General features: G+C 36.9%; 1 protein-coding gene across 1 annotated transcript in view; it reads right to left on the bottom strand.

Moving 5' to 3' along the window:
• Positions 1-22,279, bottom strand: part of HERC2 (HECT and RLD domain containing E3 ubiquitin protein ligase 2) — a 166,135-nt gene that overhangs the window by 66,929 nt on the left and 76,927 nt on the right. Inside the window, exons 28-44 of the mRNA XM_083361535.1 lie at positions 21,749-21,881; positions 20,012-20,139; positions 19,723-19,918; positions 18,783-18,916; positions 17,723-17,896; positions 17,502-17,638; positions 16,572-16,723; positions 15,813-16,004; positions 15,444-15,631; positions 15,084-15,276; positions 10,300-10,482; positions 9,098-9,282; positions 7,650-7,797; positions 7,340-7,536; positions 6,866-7,096; positions 6,242-6,377; positions 4,423-4,566 (exon numbers count right to left, since the gene is read on the bottom strand). Of these exons, the coding sequence (XP_083217661.1) occupies positions 4,423-4,566; positions 6,242-6,377; positions 6,866-7,096; positions 7,340-7,536; positions 7,650-7,797; positions 9,098-9,282; positions 10,300-10,482; positions 15,084-15,276; positions 15,444-15,631; positions 15,813-16,004; positions 16,572-16,723; positions 17,502-17,638; positions 17,723-17,896; positions 18,783-18,916; positions 19,723-19,918; positions 20,012-20,139; positions 21,749-21,881 (2,851 nt within the window). The remainder of the gene's footprint in view (positions 1-4,422; positions 4,567-6,241; positions 6,378-6,865; positions 7,097-7,339; positions 7,537-7,649; positions 7,798-9,097; positions 9,283-10,299; positions 10,483-15,083; positions 15,277-15,443; positions 15,632-15,812; positions 16,005-16,571; positions 16,724-17,501; positions 17,639-17,722; positions 17,897-18,782; positions 18,917-19,722; positions 19,919-20,011; positions 20,140-21,748; positions 21,882-22,279) is intronic.

Below are 22,279 nucleotides of genomic sequence, written 5' to 3'. Positions count from 1 at the left end.
ATAGAACTAACACCAAAAAATGATGTCCTTATCATCATGGGGGATTGGAATGCTAAAGTAGGAAGCCAAAAGATAACCGGAATAACAGGCAAGTTTGGCCTTGGGAGTACAAAATGAAGCAGGGCACAGGCTGATAGAATTTTGTCAAGAGAATACGATGGTCATAGCAAACACTCTTTTCCAACAACCCAAGAGACGGCTTTACACATGGACATCACCAGACGGTCAACACAGAAATCAGATTGACTATATGCTCTGCAGCCAAAGATGGAGAAGCTCCATACAGTCAGTAAATACAAGACCAGGAGCTGACTGTGGCTCAGACCATGAGCTTCTTGTTGCAAAGTTTAGGCTTAAATTAAAGAAAGTAGGGAAAAGCACTAGGCCAGTCAGGTATGAATTAAATCATATCCCTGTTCAATATACAGTAGAGGTGACAAATAGATTTAAGGAATTAGATCTGATAGACAGAGTGCCTGAAGAACTATGGACAGAGGTTCGCAACATTGTACAACAGGTAGCAACCAAAACCATCCCAAAGAAAAAGAAATGCAAGAAAGCAAAATGGCTGTCTGAGGAAGCTTTGCAAATAGCTGAGGAAAGGAGGGAAGCGAAAGGCAAGGGAGAAAAACATAGATATGCCCAACTAAATGCAGAATTCCAAAGAATAGCTAGAAGAGATAAGAATGCCTTCTTAAATGAACAATGCAAAGAAATAGAAGAAAACAATAGAATAGGGAGGACCAGAGATCTTTTCAAGAAAATTGGAGAGATGAAAGGAACGTTTCATGCAAAAATGGGCATGATAAAGTACCAAAATGGCAGGGACCTAACAGAGGCAGAAGAGATTAAGAAGAGGTGGCAAAATTACACAGAAGAACTATACAAGAATGAGCTTAACGTCCCTGATAATCACAATGAGGTGGTCACTGACCTCGAGCCAGACATCCTAGAATGTGAAGTGAAGTGGGCCTTAGAAAAGCTGGGCAACAACAAAACTAGTGGAGGTGACAGTATTCCAGCTGAGCTATTCAAAATCTTAAAAGACGATGCAGTAAAAGTGCTACACTCAATTTGCCAGCAAATTTGGAAAACTCAACAGTGGCCACAGGATTGGAAAAGATCAGTTTACATTCAAATTCCAAAGAAAGGCAGTGCCAAAGGATGTTCAAACTATCGCACCACTGCACTCATTTCTCAGGCTAGTAAAGTTATGCTTAAAATCCTACAAGCTAGAGTCCAGCAGTATGTGGATTGAGAACTACCAGAAGTACAGGCAGGATTTCGAAGAGGCAGAGGAACTAGAGACCAAATTGCTAACATACACTGGATCATGGAGAAAGCTAGAGAGTTCCAGAAAAACATCTACTTCTGCTTCATTGACTATGCTAAAGCCTTTGATTGTGTGGATCATAACAAACTGTGGCAAGTCCTTAAAGAGATGGGCGTACCAGACCATCTTATTTGTCTCTTGAGAAACCTATATGCAGGCCAAGAAGCAACAGTGAGTACTGGACACGGAACCACTGATTGGTTCAAAATTGGGAAAGGAGTCCGGCAAGGCTGTGTACTGTCGCCTTGCCTATTTAACTTATATGCAGAGCACATCATGAGAAAGGCAGGGCTAGATGAATCAAAAGTTGGAATTAAGATTGCCGGAAGAAACATCAACGACCAAAGACATGCAGATATACCACTCTAATGGCAGAAAGTGAAGAGGAACTAAAGAGCCTCTTGTTGCGAGTGAAGGAGAGTGCAAAACCTGGGTTGAAACTAAACATTAAGAAAACCAAGATCATGGCAACTGGCCCTCTCAATTCCTGGCAAATAGATGGGAAGAAATGGAGGTAGTGACAGATTTTATTTTCCTGGGCTCCAAGATCACTGCAAATAATAATAATAATAATAATAATAATAATAATAATAATAATAATAATAATAATAATAATAATAATAATAATAATAAAAATAATAATAATAATAATAGTAATAGTAATAGTAATAATAATAATAATTTTATTTGTATACCGCCCTTCTCCCGAAGGACTCAGGGCGGTGAACAGGGCAAACATATAAAAATACAAAATACAAAAATTAAAAAAGAATTAAACGAGATGCCCAAGTTACAACAATAGATTAAAATACATTTAAAACAACAATAAAATCCAAACCCATCCCCCATCAGGCCAGGCCGGCTTTTTCGAACAAATAAGTCTTCAGATCACGTCAGAAGGAGAGAAGGTCAGGCGCCATCCAGAGCTCAACTGGCAAATGGATGCCCTGTTCACCGCCCTGAGTCCCTTGGGAGAAGGGCGGTATAAAAATTTAATAAAACTAAAACTAAACTAAACTAAACTAAATGATTCCATAAATCCGGGGCGCCCACAGAGAAGGACCACCCCCTGGGGGCCACCAGACGACATTCTCTGACCGGTGGCACCCTGAGGAGGCCCTCTCTGTGGGAACGCACAGGGCGGAGGGAAGTTGACGCCGGCAGCAAGTGATCCCTAAGGTACTCCGGACCCATGCCAGATGGAGACTGTAGCCAAGAAATTAAAAGACGTTTGCTCCTGGGGAGGAAAGCCATGGCAAATCTAGACAGCACACTAAAAAGCAGAGACATCACCCTGTCAACAAAAGTGCGTATAGTCACGGCTATGGTCTTCCCAGTTGCAATGTATGGCAGTGAAAGTTGGACCATAAAAAAGGCTGAGCGCCAAAGAATTGAAGCCTTTGAACTATGGTGCTGGAGAAGACTCCTGCGAGTCCCTTGGACTGCAAGACGATCAAACCGGTCAGTCCTAGAGGAGATCAACCCTGACTGCTCTTTAGAAGGCCAGATCCTGAAGCTAAAACTCAAATACTTTGGCCACCTAATGAGAAGGAAGGACTCACTGAAGAGCCTAATGCTGGGAAAGATTGAGGGCAATAGAAGAAGGGGACGACAGAGAATGAGGTGGCTGGATGGAGTCACTGAAGCAGTAGGCGTGAGCTTAAATGGACTCCAGAAGATGGTAGAGGACAGGAAGACCTGGAGGAACGTTGTCCATAGGGTCGCGATGGGTCGGACACGACTTCGCAACTAACAACAACAATATTTAGTTTAGCAGATACGTAATAGCATAAAAGAAAAAAGAACCAGAAAGAAATATTGTGCAAATCCAAACAAGAATTCTAAAAATATTAGGTCAATACTACATATAAAATAATCTTAAGTGTTAATGGCATCAATAATCAATATTTAATTAAAGTAGTCAGTAGGAATCATCACTTAGAACAGTGTATTAATTTTTTAAAAAATCCATCAAATTTAGGTGATCCACTCTTATTATGACAAAACAGACAAGAGATCACTTTAAAAATACCAAGGCTAAAAGAAACCCAACCATGGATTCAAGTACAGAATTATAATCCATAAATGGGTTATATGTATGCTACGTCTTATAATCCTGAGCAACAGGGTTTTTTATTTCTGTCAAGCTTTGTGCTAAAATCCCTATTCCTAGAAGTACGATTATGTTTAGTTTATTACATAATTTAAATACAACAGGGCCAATACTGAAGGGGCAGCAAGCATGAGCACAATGGAGCAGACCATTTGTATAAGTACCCTTCTCATGTTAATTCCAGTTAAAGTTACAGGGCAGAAAAGACAGTTTCTTTTATACCAATGAAACTAGTATCTGAATGAGAATCTCTGTGATAGAGTGTTTGGATTAAAATTAAGATGACTGGGTTCAAATCCCTAGATAGCCACAAAGCTAAGGACCAAGTAGACTTATCATACAGTACTGCTTGAGGATAAGAAGAAAAATACTCATGGTGGTCTCCTAAACTATTCAAATGAAGTGAGATCTAAAAAAGGAGTGCCTTATTGATGAAAAAATATAAATATCTATGGATCCTCTTTCAGTCCCTCATATTATGTCCTTGGCATCTATTTTGTTTAATTATATTAAACATACTCAGGCTACCATGTATCTTGAAATGCTGGTGTCATTATTTTCTTCCTTTCTTCTTTGTTGGAATATATGATCCCATATGACTGATATCCAGTACTAAAAGAACAGACACTTTCCTCTTAACGGATGTGAAAGAGAGACAATTTTTACTTCATTTCTCTAGTATCTCAACAAATCTATTTTGGGGCAACTAATGAACTAGTGAACCTTTCTACACATACAAAACATTATATCTTAAAAGGAACAGCTTGTTGCTTCCAAAAAAAACATTAATAAACATTTGTGGATAAGTGTATGCTGCTGGACAATTCTAAATCAGGTTACTTACCATGAGGAAAAACAAGAAAAGGTAGTTACTGAAAATCCAATTCCCTCTCCATTATGTTGCCTAGTTAAGTAGAAGCAGTAAAAATATGAAAAAATATGAAAATTCTAAAAAGGTGATTAAGTGGAATTTTACCTGTGAGAACTGTGCTAGAATCTTGTACTGCTGATTGAGATAAGATCTGCCTTAATTTATCCTGGTAAGAAAGCAGAGCTCGGCCTGCTTTTAATATGTATAGTTTTAATTGCTGGCATCTCAAGAGATCCAAGTCTATTTGTCCTGTTCAAAATGTATTACAGGCATTTGTTAGCACAACTGATATTAAACATTAGGGATAAACATGAAAGAGAAAACATATTTTGTTTCAGACCTGGAACTAAGCAACTCCATTCAAAACCTTCTGAGTTTCTGAGTGGGCTGTGTTACAACAGAAAAATAGGAACTTGAGTAATTTATATTCTAATATTCAGATTCTCTGATTTTTACCCAACAGCTGCAAAACTTAAAAGGGAAAATGTTCATGCAAAAAGTACAAAAATTTGTTAAAGGGGATGATTTTTAAAATTATTAAAATAAATATCCTTAAAAACAGTAAGAATACAATTCTAATTTCATCCGTTTAAATTAAAAACATGTGGGAAACTACTACTTTAAAGTACCTTTTCCACTTTCACACAGGTTACAGATCTGGACGTGGGACAGAAATAACATTGGTAATCAGGAACTGAATGGGGGTAGTTCATCCTTATGGTCCTATTAGGACCTTTCTCTGGTGTTTAGTACAATTCTCCATGATATATGAGTGGTCCATCTGTAATGACTAGATATTGGAAAGACTATTCTACAGCAGCGCCAGTCCATTTCTTCGTGAACAATTTAACCAATGGGGGAGGAGAAATCAGCTTGATGGATACCTTTGTGACTCTATAAAGACTCATTTTTAACATTACCATGTTTCCCCAAAAATAAGACCTATTCTGAAAATAAGACCTAGCTTGATTTTACGTGAGCCTAATATAAGCCCTACCCCCAAAATAAGCCCTAGTTTTGGGGCGAGGTGCATGTGTAAAAATCAAGCTAGGGTAGGGGTGGGGATTGGAGCTGCCCCACATGCCCGCACCCGCTTACCTTAGGACCGCTGCAGCCAGGCCTCTCATGCCCTGACATCTGTTGCACCGCTGCACAAATTCTTCTGCAGCTGCTTATGGCTGGGATCCACGTGGTGCACTGCACTGTTGCTGCCACTCGCGGGACACTGCACATGGCCTCTTGCCGCAAGCAGCGGCACTGGTGCAATGCACCAGATGTTGTGCGGATGCAAGTGGACACAGAAGACCTCAGGCAATAGCCCAACAGGTGTCAGGGTGTGGGAGGCCCGGCTCCAGTGGTCCTAAGGTAAACGGTTAAGACATCCCCCCAAAATAAGCCCTAGTGCTTATTTCGGAGCCCAAAAGAAAATAAGACTGGGTCTTATTTTCAGGAAACATGGTATTTGAGCTGAAGGGAAACATCATTTGTCAATTTGGAGTAAGATACTATCACTGTACTGTTGATACTCAATTGTACAACATCACCCTGATCTGTCCTGGATATGAAATTTAATTCCTGACCAGTATCTAGAAGCTGCTTGGGGATAGGATGGAATGAACCAGGCTGAAGCTAAACCCAAACAAGGTAGAAAACCTTGGCATAAAAATATCAACTCTATCAGCTCTGGAGATTGCTTTATGAAGGAGCAAGTCCATGACTTGGAGGTTCTTGGATTCAGAGCTACTGTTGGATGAGCAAAGAACACAGCCAGAAGGGTCTCTGTCCAAATTTGGCTTAAAATAATCATTGAGTAATTCTGTTTAATGCTGATAAGAATTAACCCCCTTCAGACCAAATTACATTTCTTATTTCCAGTTTAACAGTCTTGTTTTCTTAGAATACTTTCAAGTAGAGAGATATATACCAGAAAGGCCCTGGTTAGGAGTCTTCATTCTTTGTTTTTCTACTTTGCTTCCAGCCAGATTTACTAACTGAGCCCAGACACAAAGCATGGGTTCAGTGAAGGGCAAGTTATTCACATTAAACGGAACCACAGGAACCTAAGGGGGAACACAAAGAATGTTATCAATGTAATTTCATTATAGTTTAGAAGTAACATTTATTTATTTTCATCAGAAATAACTAGATCCCATTTCTAGAAAGAAGAAACCCAAGGGCACAGTCATTTTTTCTCAAAAAGAAACCTATTGAGTCACATACACATGCAGACTTTGGTTCTCAGATCTTAAAGATATTTTGCTACAAATTTAAATATGTAACATAAAAATGAAACAAAATAGGAAGATGGACTAAAGATTTTCACAATAGACTTAAAGCTGTCAGGGAAATTACAAATATCACATCAGTAGCCACTATTTTCTCAGAGCAGCAAGATCATTTCAAAAGGTTCAGGATTTAAAGAAAAGTCACATCCTGTGTTGCAGGATACATACACTTCTGTTTCTTATCCACAACAATATTTCCCAAGTACTATGTTAATTATCAATTTGCTTGTTCTCAATATCCTAACATCGCTTAAGGTACTCACTGGTTTTAGTTGACTGAAAGGACAAACTCTGCAGGTTCTCATGTCATAAAACTGCACTGTGATTTTCCCTTTTGGAGTAATTCTTGTCACTATGCCTTCTCCAAATTCATCATGAACTACTTGGCCACCTAACCGCAACCGACTGTCTATTCCACCAATAACTGCCAAAACAGCCATCAGGCCTCCCACTTCTGGGGTCTCAGAATCAGGAAAACAGTCTTCCAAAGCAGCCTGGTAAAAATGATTATAATCTAGTTAAACTACAAGAGGAGTAATTCCCTTAGCAGGGTGTGAATTTAAATATTTTTTCACATAAAAATCAATGCACATATGGGATATTAAGGCAAATTTAATGTTTAAGAAATAATTTTTAAAACTTCATTACAGTGCTAACTGAAAAAGTATAACTGACTGAATTAATTTCTTTCTTAAAAAAAACAACAAATGAGTTGATTGTAAAGATGTGGGAACTACCCCTTCTGACTCTTTTCCTGCAAAGATGTGGGTGATGGAGGTTAGCTGAGAGTTGATATACTTGTTTATGAGTCCATTCCACTGGCTCAATGAATGCAAAGTCCTCAATAGAGCAACAATCTCTTCAGCTAAAGTACTGCTGTGAGTTGCAGTCAGAGAGGCCTGAGGCCTAGCTTTCCTCCTCCTCAGAGTAGATTCTGCAAACAAACAAGCACAGTATAGAAGAAATGAAAGAAAGCTAAGATAAAGTTACACCCGTGAAGGATGAATGGACCAAAATTGTATCAGTGAAGACAAAATATTCTCTTACCTCTGAGTAGTGGGATATCTGAAGAACATGTAGTCAACAAGCTACCCAAAAACCCAAATAATTTTTCCACGAGGAATTTCATATCCCTTGACCTTTCTGTTTTATCCCAGGAAGGAAGCACTGCTTGTAATAAATGCACAGCAAGAATCTAAAAAAATATGAAACAGCAGAAAAAAAGAAATGCACATGACTGATTAAAAATAATTGCTTTTAAACAAATAGTCCATTTATAAAATTAATTAAAGTTCCAACGCATCCATATATTCAAGCATGTTAACATACATTTTTTCCTTAAAAGAGAGACTGCTTGCACCCATCTGGAGTCAGCACACAAATGTATACATGCTTAAATTTACTGCAGGCTGTCCCACTGATCTCAATAGTTCTTACCCTCAAATGAGTATATTTAGGTTACTGCTATGTTAGAGCTGGGTTTATCTAACCCAACTTATGCCATGTTTGCTGGAAAAGGAACTTGGGAAGAGATCCTTGCAAAACTAAACTGTTTTTCTTCAGTTTTCAGACAGGAAATGGATATATCATAAATCCTACTGAGTTCAGTTACTCTACACTTTCCATTTCAATCAATATGCTGGCCACATTCTCATCTTGTTCCCCCTGCACACATAAAGGATGATAATTTGCAATTAAAACCACTATTGCCATAGAAGCTTTCTATCAGTTGAGGTTCTAATTTCCCCAAGTCCCTATTTCCATGAAGAACCTTCAGGAATCACTTTTGGCAAGATGAGTAGCTATATAAAGTTGACTAATAAATATAAATAAATAAAATAGAGGCGGCTTTCCAGTAAAGATACATGTTCTCCCCACATGGAGTGTGATGGGAGATAGATAGATCTAACATGCTATCTATGTCCAATTGGAAGGAATGACAGCAGCTTCACTACTTTCTCTGGCCTCCCAGTCACATTTTTGTTATTTCCAGCTCTGAAACATTCATTTTGTTTAACAGTGTCACCATATTATCAACAAGACGGCCCACACTACAGCACAGGAGAATGTGCTTCCTTTTGGCAAATACAGTATTAAGTCATAGCCAGCTTTCAAAATGTGAACATGCTATGAGTATTCCCTCCCCCTATTTATTCTCTGAAAAGGTTTGCCATGCGCATGCTTATAATTCTCCCATGTTTTCCAAAAAGGTTTGCGAGACAAAATATCTGTTCCTAAACAGAGAGAGGGATATAGTGTTTGTTGCCCATATATATTTTCCATGGCTTGAGCACTCTTAACCAATATTTTTAGGTCTTAACCTGCTCCAGTTTTCCTCTCTCATTTCTAAGGTAGATGCAAGGACAAAGTCACACTACATATTCATGGTGATCTTCTAAGACACCAGTTTCTAGATCATAACAAAGATATAAAAGACAGCTTTAAAACTATACCATGAATCAATCACTGACTGTTAAAACATTATTTGTTGTTACCTGTCGTTGGAGAGATGCAGCAGTGAATGAATCATGTCCCTCTACAATTTTCATTAGCAGCGTTATCCACTGTGATGTACTAAGAGTGCTGCACATTTGAGGCATCAGTGCTATACTTCGGATGAATCCCAGGGTACACCAGCTCCGGTGTTGCTCTTTGTTAACTAATGTATTTGGCAAGGAAGCTGCAAATAATTAACAATGACTGAGTAGTAATCAACATTGTATAACCATATTTCTGATCACACAGTAGAAATTCCTATTGCTCCCTGCTCTTTGCTCTTCTAAAAGATGGGGAGCCTTAAAAGGGGAGAGGATTCTTCCCCTTTTTTCATGCTAACTGAAGAGGGAAACCAATTAGATTCAAACCTACCAGGTTTTAGTTTTTGAAACTACCTTGTTCTATATTTCATTTTACTTTACTGTAATATAGCTAAACAAAAACTCTAACAATGATAAAAGAGAAGCATTAAAAAGGAAGTTACACCAAAGATCTTTCATTCTATAAAGGACAAACATTTGTCTGTTTAAGGGACTGAACTTCTGAAATGTTCTGCCTTTAAAGGTTACTCAGAAATTAATAGTGATCCAAAATGTGGCAGCCTACATGCTAACCGGCAGCTGTTGGTGAAGGCACATTACACTTGTGCTTTGAGTTCTGCACTGGCTTTTAATAGGCTTCCAGGAAGTTAGATGTACAAAGTCCCTTGTGACTTGTCATTTAGTTACCCACAGTACAAAGCTTGATCTGTGTGGTCATGTCAGGAAAAACAACCTGTAGCTTTCCTCTTCTGGGAAGTAAAGGGAAAAAGCTAGAATGCACTGCTTTTCAGAGGTGTTTATTCTCTGAAACAGCCTCCCCACTGAAATCTGTCTGGTCCCCTCTCTGGTTTCATTCAGAAAAAAATATTCAATATGGTACTCTTCTATACAGAATATGCAGCTTGTACAGTTAGTATAACTGAATATAATTAACTGGCATTATTATTCATGGGGTGGAAGGTTATAATTCCCAGTGACCTATAATTATTATTTTTTTAATGTGTAGTTTATTTAAGTATTGTCTACATCATGCCAAAAATCTTACCAGTTGTGTTATGATGAATGAATGAATAAACTAAATAAACACATAACATTCTTGTTTTGCTGATACTTGGGTGGTGAATACAATAGAAAGCAAGAATATAATACAATGGATTTACATGATTTTTCTGTCGTGCCACTTTCTACCAGCATGCGGAGCAATCCACACAAAGTTCTCGTTGCTTCATTCTGCATTACTTCAGCGTGAAGGCCAGCAGAAAGGCAGAGTGTTTGCAGAAGATTCACTGTGCTGGTCAGCATCATGGAAGTAGGATGGGGATTTTTTTCAGCATGTTCTCCTTCTAAAACAAAGAGTCACAATAAATTACTGAAAACAAGGTTAATGTAATTAAACTTCCTCATTTTCACAGTCACTCTACATAAAAGTCCAGTCATCTAAGCTTAGCATTTTAAAGTTATGGCCAGTATCAAAATCACAGTATTTCCTCAAGAATAGATGAGTTAGTCACAAAAGAAGATAAACTATTCAATTTATTTTATCATACATGTCAAAACAAACACAATTCAGAAAGAATATCTAACGCTGCTAGTGCAAATAACAAAGAAAAGCAAGCTGAAAGAACTCTCACGTCTTTGAAACATTATAGGGGAGCAGAAAGATAAAACTATAAAGCTTTTGATTCACATTACAATATATCATCAGACAATGTCTGATCATAGTTCTGTTTGGTTGGAGTTTTTTGCTGAAGATGGTAATAGAAGATCCTGGAGGCTGAATGAGAACTTATTTAAAAATGAGTTGTTCTTGCAGAAATGTAGACAACATGTGAAAGAATTTTTTGTTACAAATATGCATGAAGGTACATCGATGGGAATGGTTTGGGATGCTAGTAAAGCTTATATAAGAGGGGTTTTGATTTATATGAATAACACCTATAGGCGTAAGCAAACGCAAAAATGTTTAGATCTTGAGGAAGAGATTAAATCTAAGGAGAAAAACCTTATTTGGAATCCATTGGATAATAACTTAAGGATTTCAATACACTTATTGAAAGAACAATTTAGCATGCTACTGGCTGATCAAGTAGCAACCAACTTGCGTTATGCTAAACATAATTGTCAGGACCCACCTCAATCCACATTTTAGGAAATAAGAACTCTTGGATGCAAGTTTAGTCCAAAATGAAAATGTTTACTAGGATGGAATCGATTGTGGCAATACAAGACGGAATCTAACAAAGTTACATTTCAATCCTATATAAAGCATTCCCATTTCAGCCCCTCCCCTCATCCATTTGGTCAGATGTCAGGCCCTTCCATGGGAAAGGGAACTCTCCTTGGTTTTATGGTTATTGCTTCCTTTTTTGTTGTAAATGAAGATGCAATCCAATCTGTCACTCCCCCTCCCTCCCCCAGTTCAAATGTTCCCTGTTGTTTGAAGATGCCTAAAGTCTATCCTCTCCCCACCCTTCGGAGAGATGGCAGAATCCCCAGAATAAGCACATTGTTCTACCTATACATTTATGAAATGTGATATAAATGGATTCTGACAATAATACTTTTTGTAACGCTAATAAGCCTGGTAGATGGTTGGCTTACCAATTAAGGAAGAAACAGAAATCACGTACTATAGACAAAATAGAATATAAAGGAAAAGAAGTTTACCAACAAAATTTGATTAAGAGGAGTTTTTTAGATTTTTATTCGAAATTATATTCTAAAGAAAACATACAAGCTTTAGATATAGACAAGTATTTACAGGAAGCTCATTTTCCGAGACTTTCAAAAGAACAACAACTTGAGATGAATTGCCCAATAACATCAGAAGAAATTTCTTTAGCTATTAAACAGTTGAAATTGGGCAAGGCTCCGGGAACAGATGGATTAACAGCAATTTACTATAAAATGTTGCTGGTTGAAATGATTGAACCCTTAAAGATTTTGTTTAATGAAATTCAGACTGGATGTGCAGTTCCTCCATCATGGAGGACACCTTTTGTATCATTGATTCCAAAAGAGGATCAAGACCTTACTCAACCTAAAAATTATAGACCTATATCGCTTTTGAATACAGATTATAAGATTTTTGCTAAAGTATTGGCTAATAGATTAATGCAAGTTTTGAAACAAATGATTCATAGTGATCAATCGGGATTTATATCCGGGAGGTATATAAAATATAATGTAAGACAAATTGTAAACTTGCTTGAATATTTGGATAAGAACAACTAAGTCCCCGCAGCATTGATATTTTTGGATGCAGAGAAAGCCTTTGATCAATTGAATTGGCAATTTTTATTGAGAGTTGTTGAGGAGATGAATTTTGGAGAAGGTTTTTTACATACTATTAAAGCTATATACCAACAACAAACTGCGCAAATTATAATTAATGGGGGACTAACAGAGACCTTTAAAATTGAAAAAGGTACAAGACAGGGATGCCCCCTATCACCATTATTGTTTCTTTTAACATTAGAGATTTTATTAATTAAAATTCGAGAGTCCTCTATGATAAAGGGAATTAAAATAAAACAGAATGATTATAGATTGAGAGCTTTTGCTGATGACTTGGTTGTGACAGTATCTCAACCGTTACAGTCGGTTATAGATTTGATGGAAATTATAACTCAGTATGGTAAGGTTTCTGGGTTCAAGGTGAATAGTAATAAGACTAAGATACTATCTAAGAATTTATCTATGAGTGAAAGGGACATGTTATCTAAATTAACAGGTTTTGAAATAGTAAAAAAGGTTAAATATTTAGGAGTGTATATTGCAGCTTCAAATGTAAAATTATATAAGAATAATGAAACACTATGGTTGAAGGTACAAAGGGATTTAAATAATTGGAAAAAATTACAATTATCCTTATTGGGAAGAATTGCAGTTGTTAAAATGAATGTTCTGCCAAAGTTTCTCTTTTTGTTTCAAATGATACCTATATTGAAAAAGGATGCCAACCTTGATCAATGGCAGAAGGGTATTAATAAATTTATCTGGGCGGGGAAAAAACCAAGAGTTAAATTTAAGATTTTACAAGATGCTAGGGAAAGAGGGGGACTTAAGGTGCCGAATTTGAAATTGTATTATGATGCGGTTGCCTTGACGTGGGTTAGTGATTGGCTTAATTTAACTAATAAGAGAATACTTCATCTTGAGGGTTGGGATTTGGTATATGGATGGCATGCATATTTGCTTTATGACAAGAAGGTGGATAGGGCTTTTAAATCTCATATTCTTAAAAGTGCCTTGTTGCGTGTCTGGAAAAAGTATTATTATAAGTTAAATTATAAAATACCGATTTGGGGAATTCCTGGACACGCGATAGAGGGCGTATCTATGGGAGTGAGTTTGGATAAGGTTTCTTATAAGGAATTACTTAGATTGGAAGGGAATGATTGGCAACTTAAATCATTAGAGGAGTTAAGACAAGAAAAAATAAGTTACTCTTGGTTTCAATATACCCAATTGAAAGCTAGGTGGAAGTTAGATCAAAAGGTTGGCATCACAATTACAGATCAAAATTTAGTAAAACAAATTAGAGACTTAAATTGTGCACATATAAAGAGGATATATAATGCTTTAATTGAATTGGATTCGGAAACGGAACTGGTTAAAGACTGCATGATAAAGTGGGCACAAAATATTCAGGAACCAATTTCGCTGGATACTTGGGAGATAATTTGGGTCAGAAATGTTAAATTTACTCAGGCTCAAAACTTAAGAGAAAATTTTTATAAAATGTTTTATAGATGGCATTTGGATCCCAAGAAGTTGTCTAATATGTATCCTAACTTGCAGTCTAAATGTTGGAGATGTGGTAGCTTAGAAGCCACCTATTTTCATATGTGGTGGACTTGTAGAAATATAAAAGCTTTTTGGATTAAAATTTGGTGGAACATTCAAAAGATTTTTAAGAGGAAGATAAAAGTTTTCTCCACAATTGTTTCTATTGGGTATTGTTGTAGATTGTGATGTTAAAGAAACTAACTTGATGTTGAATATGATAACAGTAGCACGGTTACTGGTGGGACAATATTGGAAGAAGGATAGTTTGCCTACTATAGAAGAATGGGTGTTTAAAGTTTCGAATCTTGCAGAAATGTCTAAGATTGCTGCTTATTTGAAAGATCATTCACAGGAAAGATATATTTCAGTTTGGAGGAGATCGATAGATTATATTCAGAATAAATATGGGACTAAAAAGTTCCATTTAGCTTATGAGTAGATTTTAGAGGGATATTGTTATCTTAGTGTTAGTACTTTGTATGTATCTATGTTAAAGGGGAGTTAAAGCACATTATGAATTTGGTTAATTGTATATTATGGATAATTCTTATTTAGAATATGATTATTATAACTATAATCCTGTATTTAGCTCTGGGAAGTGGGGGGGGAAGTGGGGTGGTTTGGGCTGGGGGGGTATTTGGGGATATATTGTAAAATCTTGTTTCTGTAAAACTCTTTAATAAAAAAAACAATATATCACCCTTTGTTTGATATACTAATAACTTGAAAGAGGATAGTAATAGAACACTAGACAATCTATGATCCATTGAATCATCCTTTTAAAGATATAAACAGAGAAACAGAATGACCACAGGAGGACAAAATATCAGTGACAGCAACTTCCACTTTCCTGCTGGCTTCCCCACTGAGTTTGTGGGAAGTTGTCCATGAGCTTCCTTCCTTCCTTCCTTCCTTCCTTCCTTCCTTCCTTCCTTCCCTTGCCTTTCTCCCTTCTCTCTCCTTCTTTCCTCCCTCCCTCCCTCCCTCTTCCTTCCTTCCCTTCCCACATTACTAAGGATTTTCTTTTAATACTTTGAGTCTTTTGATTGAAAAAAGAGAGAAGACAGAAGAAAATCAAATGTGATTAAATCCATTTCCACCATAAAGATGTAGATACTGAAATGCCAGTGACCCTGACTCCAAACTTTCTTACCAGAATCATCCTCGGTGTCAGAGTCTTCAGCTGCAGGTTGTGAAGCAGGAGGAGGTTCGGCTAGCTTCAGATCATATTTCCCCTCTTTTCCCATCCGGTAGGAATTGGTACTGCCAGTGTCCCACTGTACTCGAATCCAGCCATCTTCACCCAGTTCTCCAATTACCCGTCCCAAACCTGGAGGAGGCCCATCCTGAGGAAAGCAGAAATTTTTAAAATATATAACAACTAAGATTTTATTCAAATTCAATTATATGTTATATTTATCTGTTCATTAAACTTTTATGCCACCCATCTCCCCCACAAGCTGTCTCTGGGCAAATATAAGGCAAATAAGTGCAACACTGACAATGGTAATACCTGGTCCCCCCACTTCCAATCTACTCCTCTCATTACTCTAGTACCAATCTTCATCATGGCTGCCAATTCTGGTCCTGAAACAGGAAGCTGAACTGGAGTGCTCTCCTTCCTGGACTCTTCTAGGACTGTAGCAGAAACACCCCGGGATGCAGCAATCATATCTTCTTCCACATTATCAGAGCTAGGTCCTAATTAAACAATAGATTTATTGAGATATACACACCTTGTATTTAGCCATTAATAGATAAATTCTAAAACCATTAAAATATTTCCACAAAAGTGTCAGGAAATAATGAAAAAGACATTTTAATTTTTTGTAAGGTCTGGACAGGAGAGGAAAAAGTCAGAGGAAGACTGATCTGTAAATACCTATTAGCCTCAGTGTGGTTTGCATTAATGCCAACATGCCAGAATTAAGAAGAAGATTCAAGGTATTTGCACCATGTTGTAAAGTTAACATGTTAAGCATGACCAATAAAAAACGTGCTTGTGGGATGGTTCCAAGGCTTGGTCCTGCAGGATTCTCATTAGTTATAGTCTGCAGAGGAACAGGCTGGATCCCTAGGTGAAAAGTGAAAAAAAAGATATTTATTAGTTTCAATAAATGACCTAAAGAACACTTCTGCCAAAAGATTTTTACTATTATTTTGCCTGAATTTGCTTTTCTTGTTGCAGACAATACACTAGAATTTCAAAACACACGCATACAGATATAAGATTCCTCTTATAACTTTTATCTCCGTGCACAATGCAGATACAAACAGTATTATGTGCCACAAGTTCACAGTACTCAAACACACAAACCAAGCATACTTTCAAACAAGGAATTAGATAATTAATTAAGACTTCAGGATATATCAGTGCAGATCTATTTCTGTTCATTTAATAAAAGTATCTAAATAATTCAGAAGCAACTGGGAAAGGCAACATAGATACCAATCTATATGACACATGACTCCCTCCCTTTCCTTGTCTTTTATCAAACAATAAAGAAACTAACAGATATCCTACAAAAATAACTGGCAACTATACTTCACAATTTAAATTGCAATTTGCACTATCATACAAATTCATGCAAGTAAACTTTAATAAATCAAAAACACAGAGTAAATAACTTGAAGGACTCACCTAATTCTTTAAATCTGCTATTAGCATCAAGCAAAATGTTTCTAATATTTTGAACAGCCCAGGAATACAACTTTCCAAAGGTAACTTCCAGAAGCGTGCGATTGAAGGGTGGAATCAGATCAACATCCTTTAAGCAGTCTGTTAAAGGCTCTCTTTGTAGGTTAAAAAATTTTAAAAAAATTTTCAGGATTTTGAAAATATAACAAAGTATTACAAATGAAGTATATACTGCGCTAGCAAGCATAGCGTAGTTATACTGGTTTTTTTTAAAGGCATCACATTAATGACACACTTTATATTAGTTCTAGGAAAGCTAGGTGCTCCATGACACTTCAATGCTGCTCTAAGATTATGATTTATGTTTTGTTCGTTTAGCACAAGTCTCCTATATTATACAGGTAGTCCTTGACTTACAACAGTTCATTAAGTGACTGTTCGAAATTACAACGGCATTGAAAAAGGTGATTTATGACCATTTTTCAGAGTTATGACTATTGTAGCATTCCCATGGTCACATGATTTACATTTGGATGCTTGACAACTGGTTCATATTTACGATGGTTGCAGTATCCCAGGGTCATGTGACCATCTTTTGCTACTTTCTGACAAGCAAAGTTAATGGGGAAGCCAGGTTCATTTAACAACCTTGTTACTAATTGAACAACTGCAGTGATTCAATTAATATATGTGGCAAACAAAGTCATAAAATGGGACAAAACTCACTTAACAAATTTCTCATTTAGCAACATAAATTCTGGGTTCAATTGTGGTCATAAGTCAAGGATTACCTGTATTACCCAAGTTCCTAGCCCACTTGGCTCAGTTCTAAAATCTTTGGTCTTGATTTTATGTTACACACACACACACACACACACACACCACTACAAAATGCTCAACAGAACTAAAAGAAAGGGCTAAGGGAAAGATTACCCTATATTAATTCCTTCTGGAATAAGTCTTTGCCATCCACAGAACATAGCATATTGCACAGAAGGCAACAAGAAGCTTTTGGCGGCCAATTTTAGAATTGTATCAATCCCCTCTAATCGAACTTCAGCTCGCTCTAGCTGCAAAATAGAGATAAAGCATCAGCTCTTTATAATTTTATTATGCAATAAAATTTCAGCCATAATAAAGAAAACATAGTTTACCTGCTTTAACAAGCACTTCCTCATTTTTTCTACATCAATGGGTTCCTCTTTTAGAGCAAATTCAACTATGGTGTTGAGTAAAGCAGATTGGGGATATAGTCCTTGCACATTTTGCTTCAGCCACTTGTACTTGTGAACACCTGTGACTGTACTTATCAGCGGCTGCCATTTATCCTAAGAAGTTAAATGTGCATTAAACATGAATTAATAACTGAGGTCTCAGGCTGAAAACAATGATAATAATCCAAATAACACATTGAGATATTGAATTTTACAACTTATGCTCCAAGGGCAAAAAGCTTTATAGATAAATCTGATGAACACAGTAACACACAAAAAGACCACAGTGCTGCATCTAAAAATAACCCCCCAAAAGTGAACTGAATATAAAAATTCCATACTTATCAACAGGGTGTTAAAGACACAGAATATTTTACACTGTCAGCTAGGCAAGGATCTATTTTGATGACTATAGTCAACTACAGGGCTACATAACTCATGCAAAGTAGATGGGGGCTACAGGTGAGTGGGAGTTGGGCTTTCTTTTTGGAATGAATGGGGTTTTTCTTTTTCATCCTTTTTTTTAACTGGAAAATTTATTTCAGGGCTTATGCTAGATTTCCCATCTTATAACAGAAATTAGTTTCTGACAAAGGCAGTGAGAGAGAAAGAGAGATCTGAAAGCCACACATAAACACATTTAGAGTTGTGGATACCCCATCCTGATGTAAATTATGAAAGTAATATTTGATAAGGATATTCCATGTATAGTTTAAATCAAAATTTCAGCAGCATGTGCACATAAACATACATAAAAATATGCCAACTAAGGTTCTTTAAAAAATACTATAAAAATCTTCCCACAATCCATACTTACTTTTTTACTTACTTATTTACTTACTTATTGAATTTATTTGCCACCAATCTAGTAATGAAACAACTCTGGGCGACTTACAGCACTTAGGATGCATACGGAGATTACAACAAAGTGGCTCAAAATATATATTAAACATTCATCAACATCTATATCTTATGGCATGCATCCTTTTTTATACTGTACCTTAGGTGATTTGACAGACAAAGGCCTTTTATCAGCTGTCACTGGACTGTGAGATATCATACATGACTCTCCCAAATCACTTTCCTCATTTCCAGTTTTAGATTCTTCCACATCAGATTTGGATTTTTTAGGAGCTAGCAGAAAAAAAGATGGTTTAAAAATAACAGAAATGTAAAACAAAATAATTTAACAAATCTGTATTTCCTAAGAAGCAAAAGTTTAAGTTTTGTCTAGGAAAAAAATCACTGCAGATCATTGGCAGTTCCCTCCCTCCCATCCAGGACATAGCACAGAAGTGTTGTTTGAACAGGGTCCGTAAGATTATCTGGGACACTACTCATCCTCTTCATGACCTGTTTTCCTTGTTACCCTTTGGGAGGAGGCTTCGTGGTATCCGTAGCAGAACATCCAGATTCAACCATAGTTTCATTCCATACAGCATTAACCTTGTGAACTCTCAGGCTTCCTCCTTCCGTTATATATTCAAGATGGACAGTATTTAATATTTTATTGTTATGTATATGTAGGGGTGTGGGTCTATACATATGTTTATAGTATGTTTTAGATGTTGTCATGTATGTTTCACTTTGAGAGCAGGCAACTAAATTTCATTTTTGATGTGTGCTGTTGTGCCCACAGTAAAAAAAATGACAATAAAGGTTATCTTATCTTTAGTGAATAGCAGTTGTATGTGGCAGAGTACCATATTCCGCAACTTATTCTTGCTAATTGCATCATCTTTTGAATTTACAATATGAAGTCCATTGGGAACTGGACATACAAGCAGTGATGGGTAAATAATCATGCCATTTTTTCCAATGAGATATAAAAGTCTTACTTCGGAGCAACCCAAAATTCGTTATATTCTACATGTCAACAAATAAGAATCACATCTTCTCCAGTACATTATCTGTAAATCATATTTAAGCCATTCTTTTACCTTTTTTTTCCCTCTTATCTCTAATTATTTTCTGGACTACTCTTCTCCATTGGGGCAAAGAACTAAGACTTTTAAGCTTGGACATGATAGAGAGATTATTGCACACTGCTGGGCGCAGTTCATTGAAGAGAAATCTCAAACGTTCAATAACAGGAGCACAGACTTCTTTGTAAGATCTTCCTTGTTCTTGATGGGTCTTAAAATAATAATGCACATGAATTAGTCCATAGTTTAATTAGCAACAGCAGTTATTAGTACTAAGAAAGGATGCTGCTGACTCAATACTTACTTTAATCAGTGAACATTTTGCTTGATAGACAACACGACAAACATCTGCTACAGATTTTGGAAGTATTCGGTGTTTCACTTGGTCAACTCCAAGCATAACAGGATGAACAAGAGAAAGTGCTACATGACCTTTAGAAACAAATAAGCAAAAATATAATAGGAAATTAAATACTACAATAAAATAAGACAATTAGTTCTTTGCTTCCTGATACTCTGATCTGAAATGGTAGGGAAGTTTCTTTTTGAACTGTTCTGGAAGAACATAAAAGACACTTGTTTCCCCTACTCCACAGCCATAGTCTGCTGCCCCATTTATCCAACCAAAACTTTATTATTTTCCCAGTGCAGAAAAAGGACCTGCTTCAAAACCTCTTCCCAAGAAAGCAGAACTCTTGGAACAGATTCATCCCAAAAGGAACTTTTATTAGGAGAAGTTGACAGCAGGCATAGAAGGCAGGATCTGAGGGTTTCCTGCTCAAATCAATAGGTTAAAGGAGCAAAAAGCAAACCCCACCCCAACAGTTCATCCGGTCAGTTCAAACAGGCCACTCTCTAGGTGTTAAGGTCACTGTGGGAACAGAGCTGATAACGGAGTCCGTTCCCATGCCTGTGAAGACATTGTTGGGTCTTTGCACCTTTCTCTTCCACAGTGAGAGATAAACCAGATGGCCAGAGGCACATTCCTTTCTCACTCCAGGTTGGCATCAACGGGACAATAGTTCAAAGAGCAAGCAGATAGAGGAAGTGGAAAGGATACACTGTAGTAGCTAAACGAAAGGGCAATACACAAACAATTCCCCAAAAGCCTCCTCCCTCCCTCCAGGAGTGTGGCAGAACCCAAAAAAGGAAAAGGGAAAAGGAAAAGTCCCCCATCAAAGATATGGGTTCTGACAGTTTAAGAAGATTAACAGTTTAGTTAAGAAAGTTTAATAGGATTACGAGGAAAAGTTATCCAAATATGCACTAAACCAGGAATCCCCAACCCCCGGTCTGTGGCCCAGTGCCAGGCTGCAGCCCATTCAGAATTGGACCGTGGATGTGGTGGGCAAGCACGCACATACAAAGCTGCATTTGTGAAAGTGGCATGCGTGCATAGGGAAAATTATTCCCTCTCCCCCTGATGCCTCCACTGGTCCGCCAAGTTGGAAAGGTTGGAGACCAATGTGCTAAACTAAACACTTTGTAATTTGGTTTCCCCATAGCAAACTGTGTGATGGAATAGGCATCTCTACCCTTCTTAGTACCTTTATTACTATGTGATGTATCTTAATTACAACAAAGGTAAGCATTTTTCCCCTCTGGATTTAAAGGTCTGCCCAGCTCAAACAACACAATTCAACAATTTGGAAGCAACTCAACAATTTGAAAGCATGTTGACTAAATCCATATTGGTAAGAAACAAAGATTGTTGCATTCTGCTCCCCAAGAGAGAGGATCCTCTAAAATATTTAAAAATCTGTCTATTCTGTCCCAGCTCATCTTGAAGGCTGGAATGCCAAAAGGTTGTATTATTATAGTAACCCCAAGTTTTCTACACAATCTTATATTCCAAATGGCGATTAGAATAATAAGCAGCATTTTGACTGCAATATAACACACAGTACTTTTCCCATGCCATGCCTTTAATAAGTTGTTAGCACTTCACATCTGATTGTGTTTAATTATTACCTCCTTCCTCTCAGTGCCCTATAATTTTTACAGTGCTACTCGAAGATAACTGTATGTCAAATACAGATACCTAAATCCTCGTGCTTTAGAAGGCAACATAACAACAGACGTCCTACTTCTTCTACTGGGTGCTCAGGAGGGAATGTAATTGGTGTTGTCAAATGACACTGTTTGCAGTACCTCTCGACTTGACATAAGAAGTCCTAGATAAAATATATATATACACTTAGTAGGGTTTATGACAATGTAGCAATCAAATAAAACCAATTCAATGAAATCAAATAATTAAAAAAGCATTATGTGAATATCATATTGGAATATCATATATCAGAATCTCACAATAGATTCTCCTACATTCTCTTTTCTTACATATAGATGGAATCATATTGTCCTAAGTTAGGATAATAACTATGTTCTTACCATACATAAAGACAATAATCACCACAACAAAAACACTTTCCGAAGTAACTATCAGACAAGTAGTTTTATAGTTTTATTTAATATTCTTTAACTGCAGTTTTTACAAAATCAGCAAAAGTTTCTAGTTTATTGTTTGTCATAGTCACTCTGCGGTTATGCAGGTTCTTGCATGATCTAAGGA

Source organism: Vipera ursinii, assembly GCF_947247035.1.
Source record: "Vipera ursinii genome assembly, chromosome: 4".
Lineage (NCBI taxonomy): Eukaryota > Metazoa > Chordata > Lepidosauria > Squamata > Viperidae > Vipera > Vipera ursinii.
Note: the sequence above shows the minus strand (reverse complement) of the source record. Positions and strands in the feature narration are given on the sequence as shown.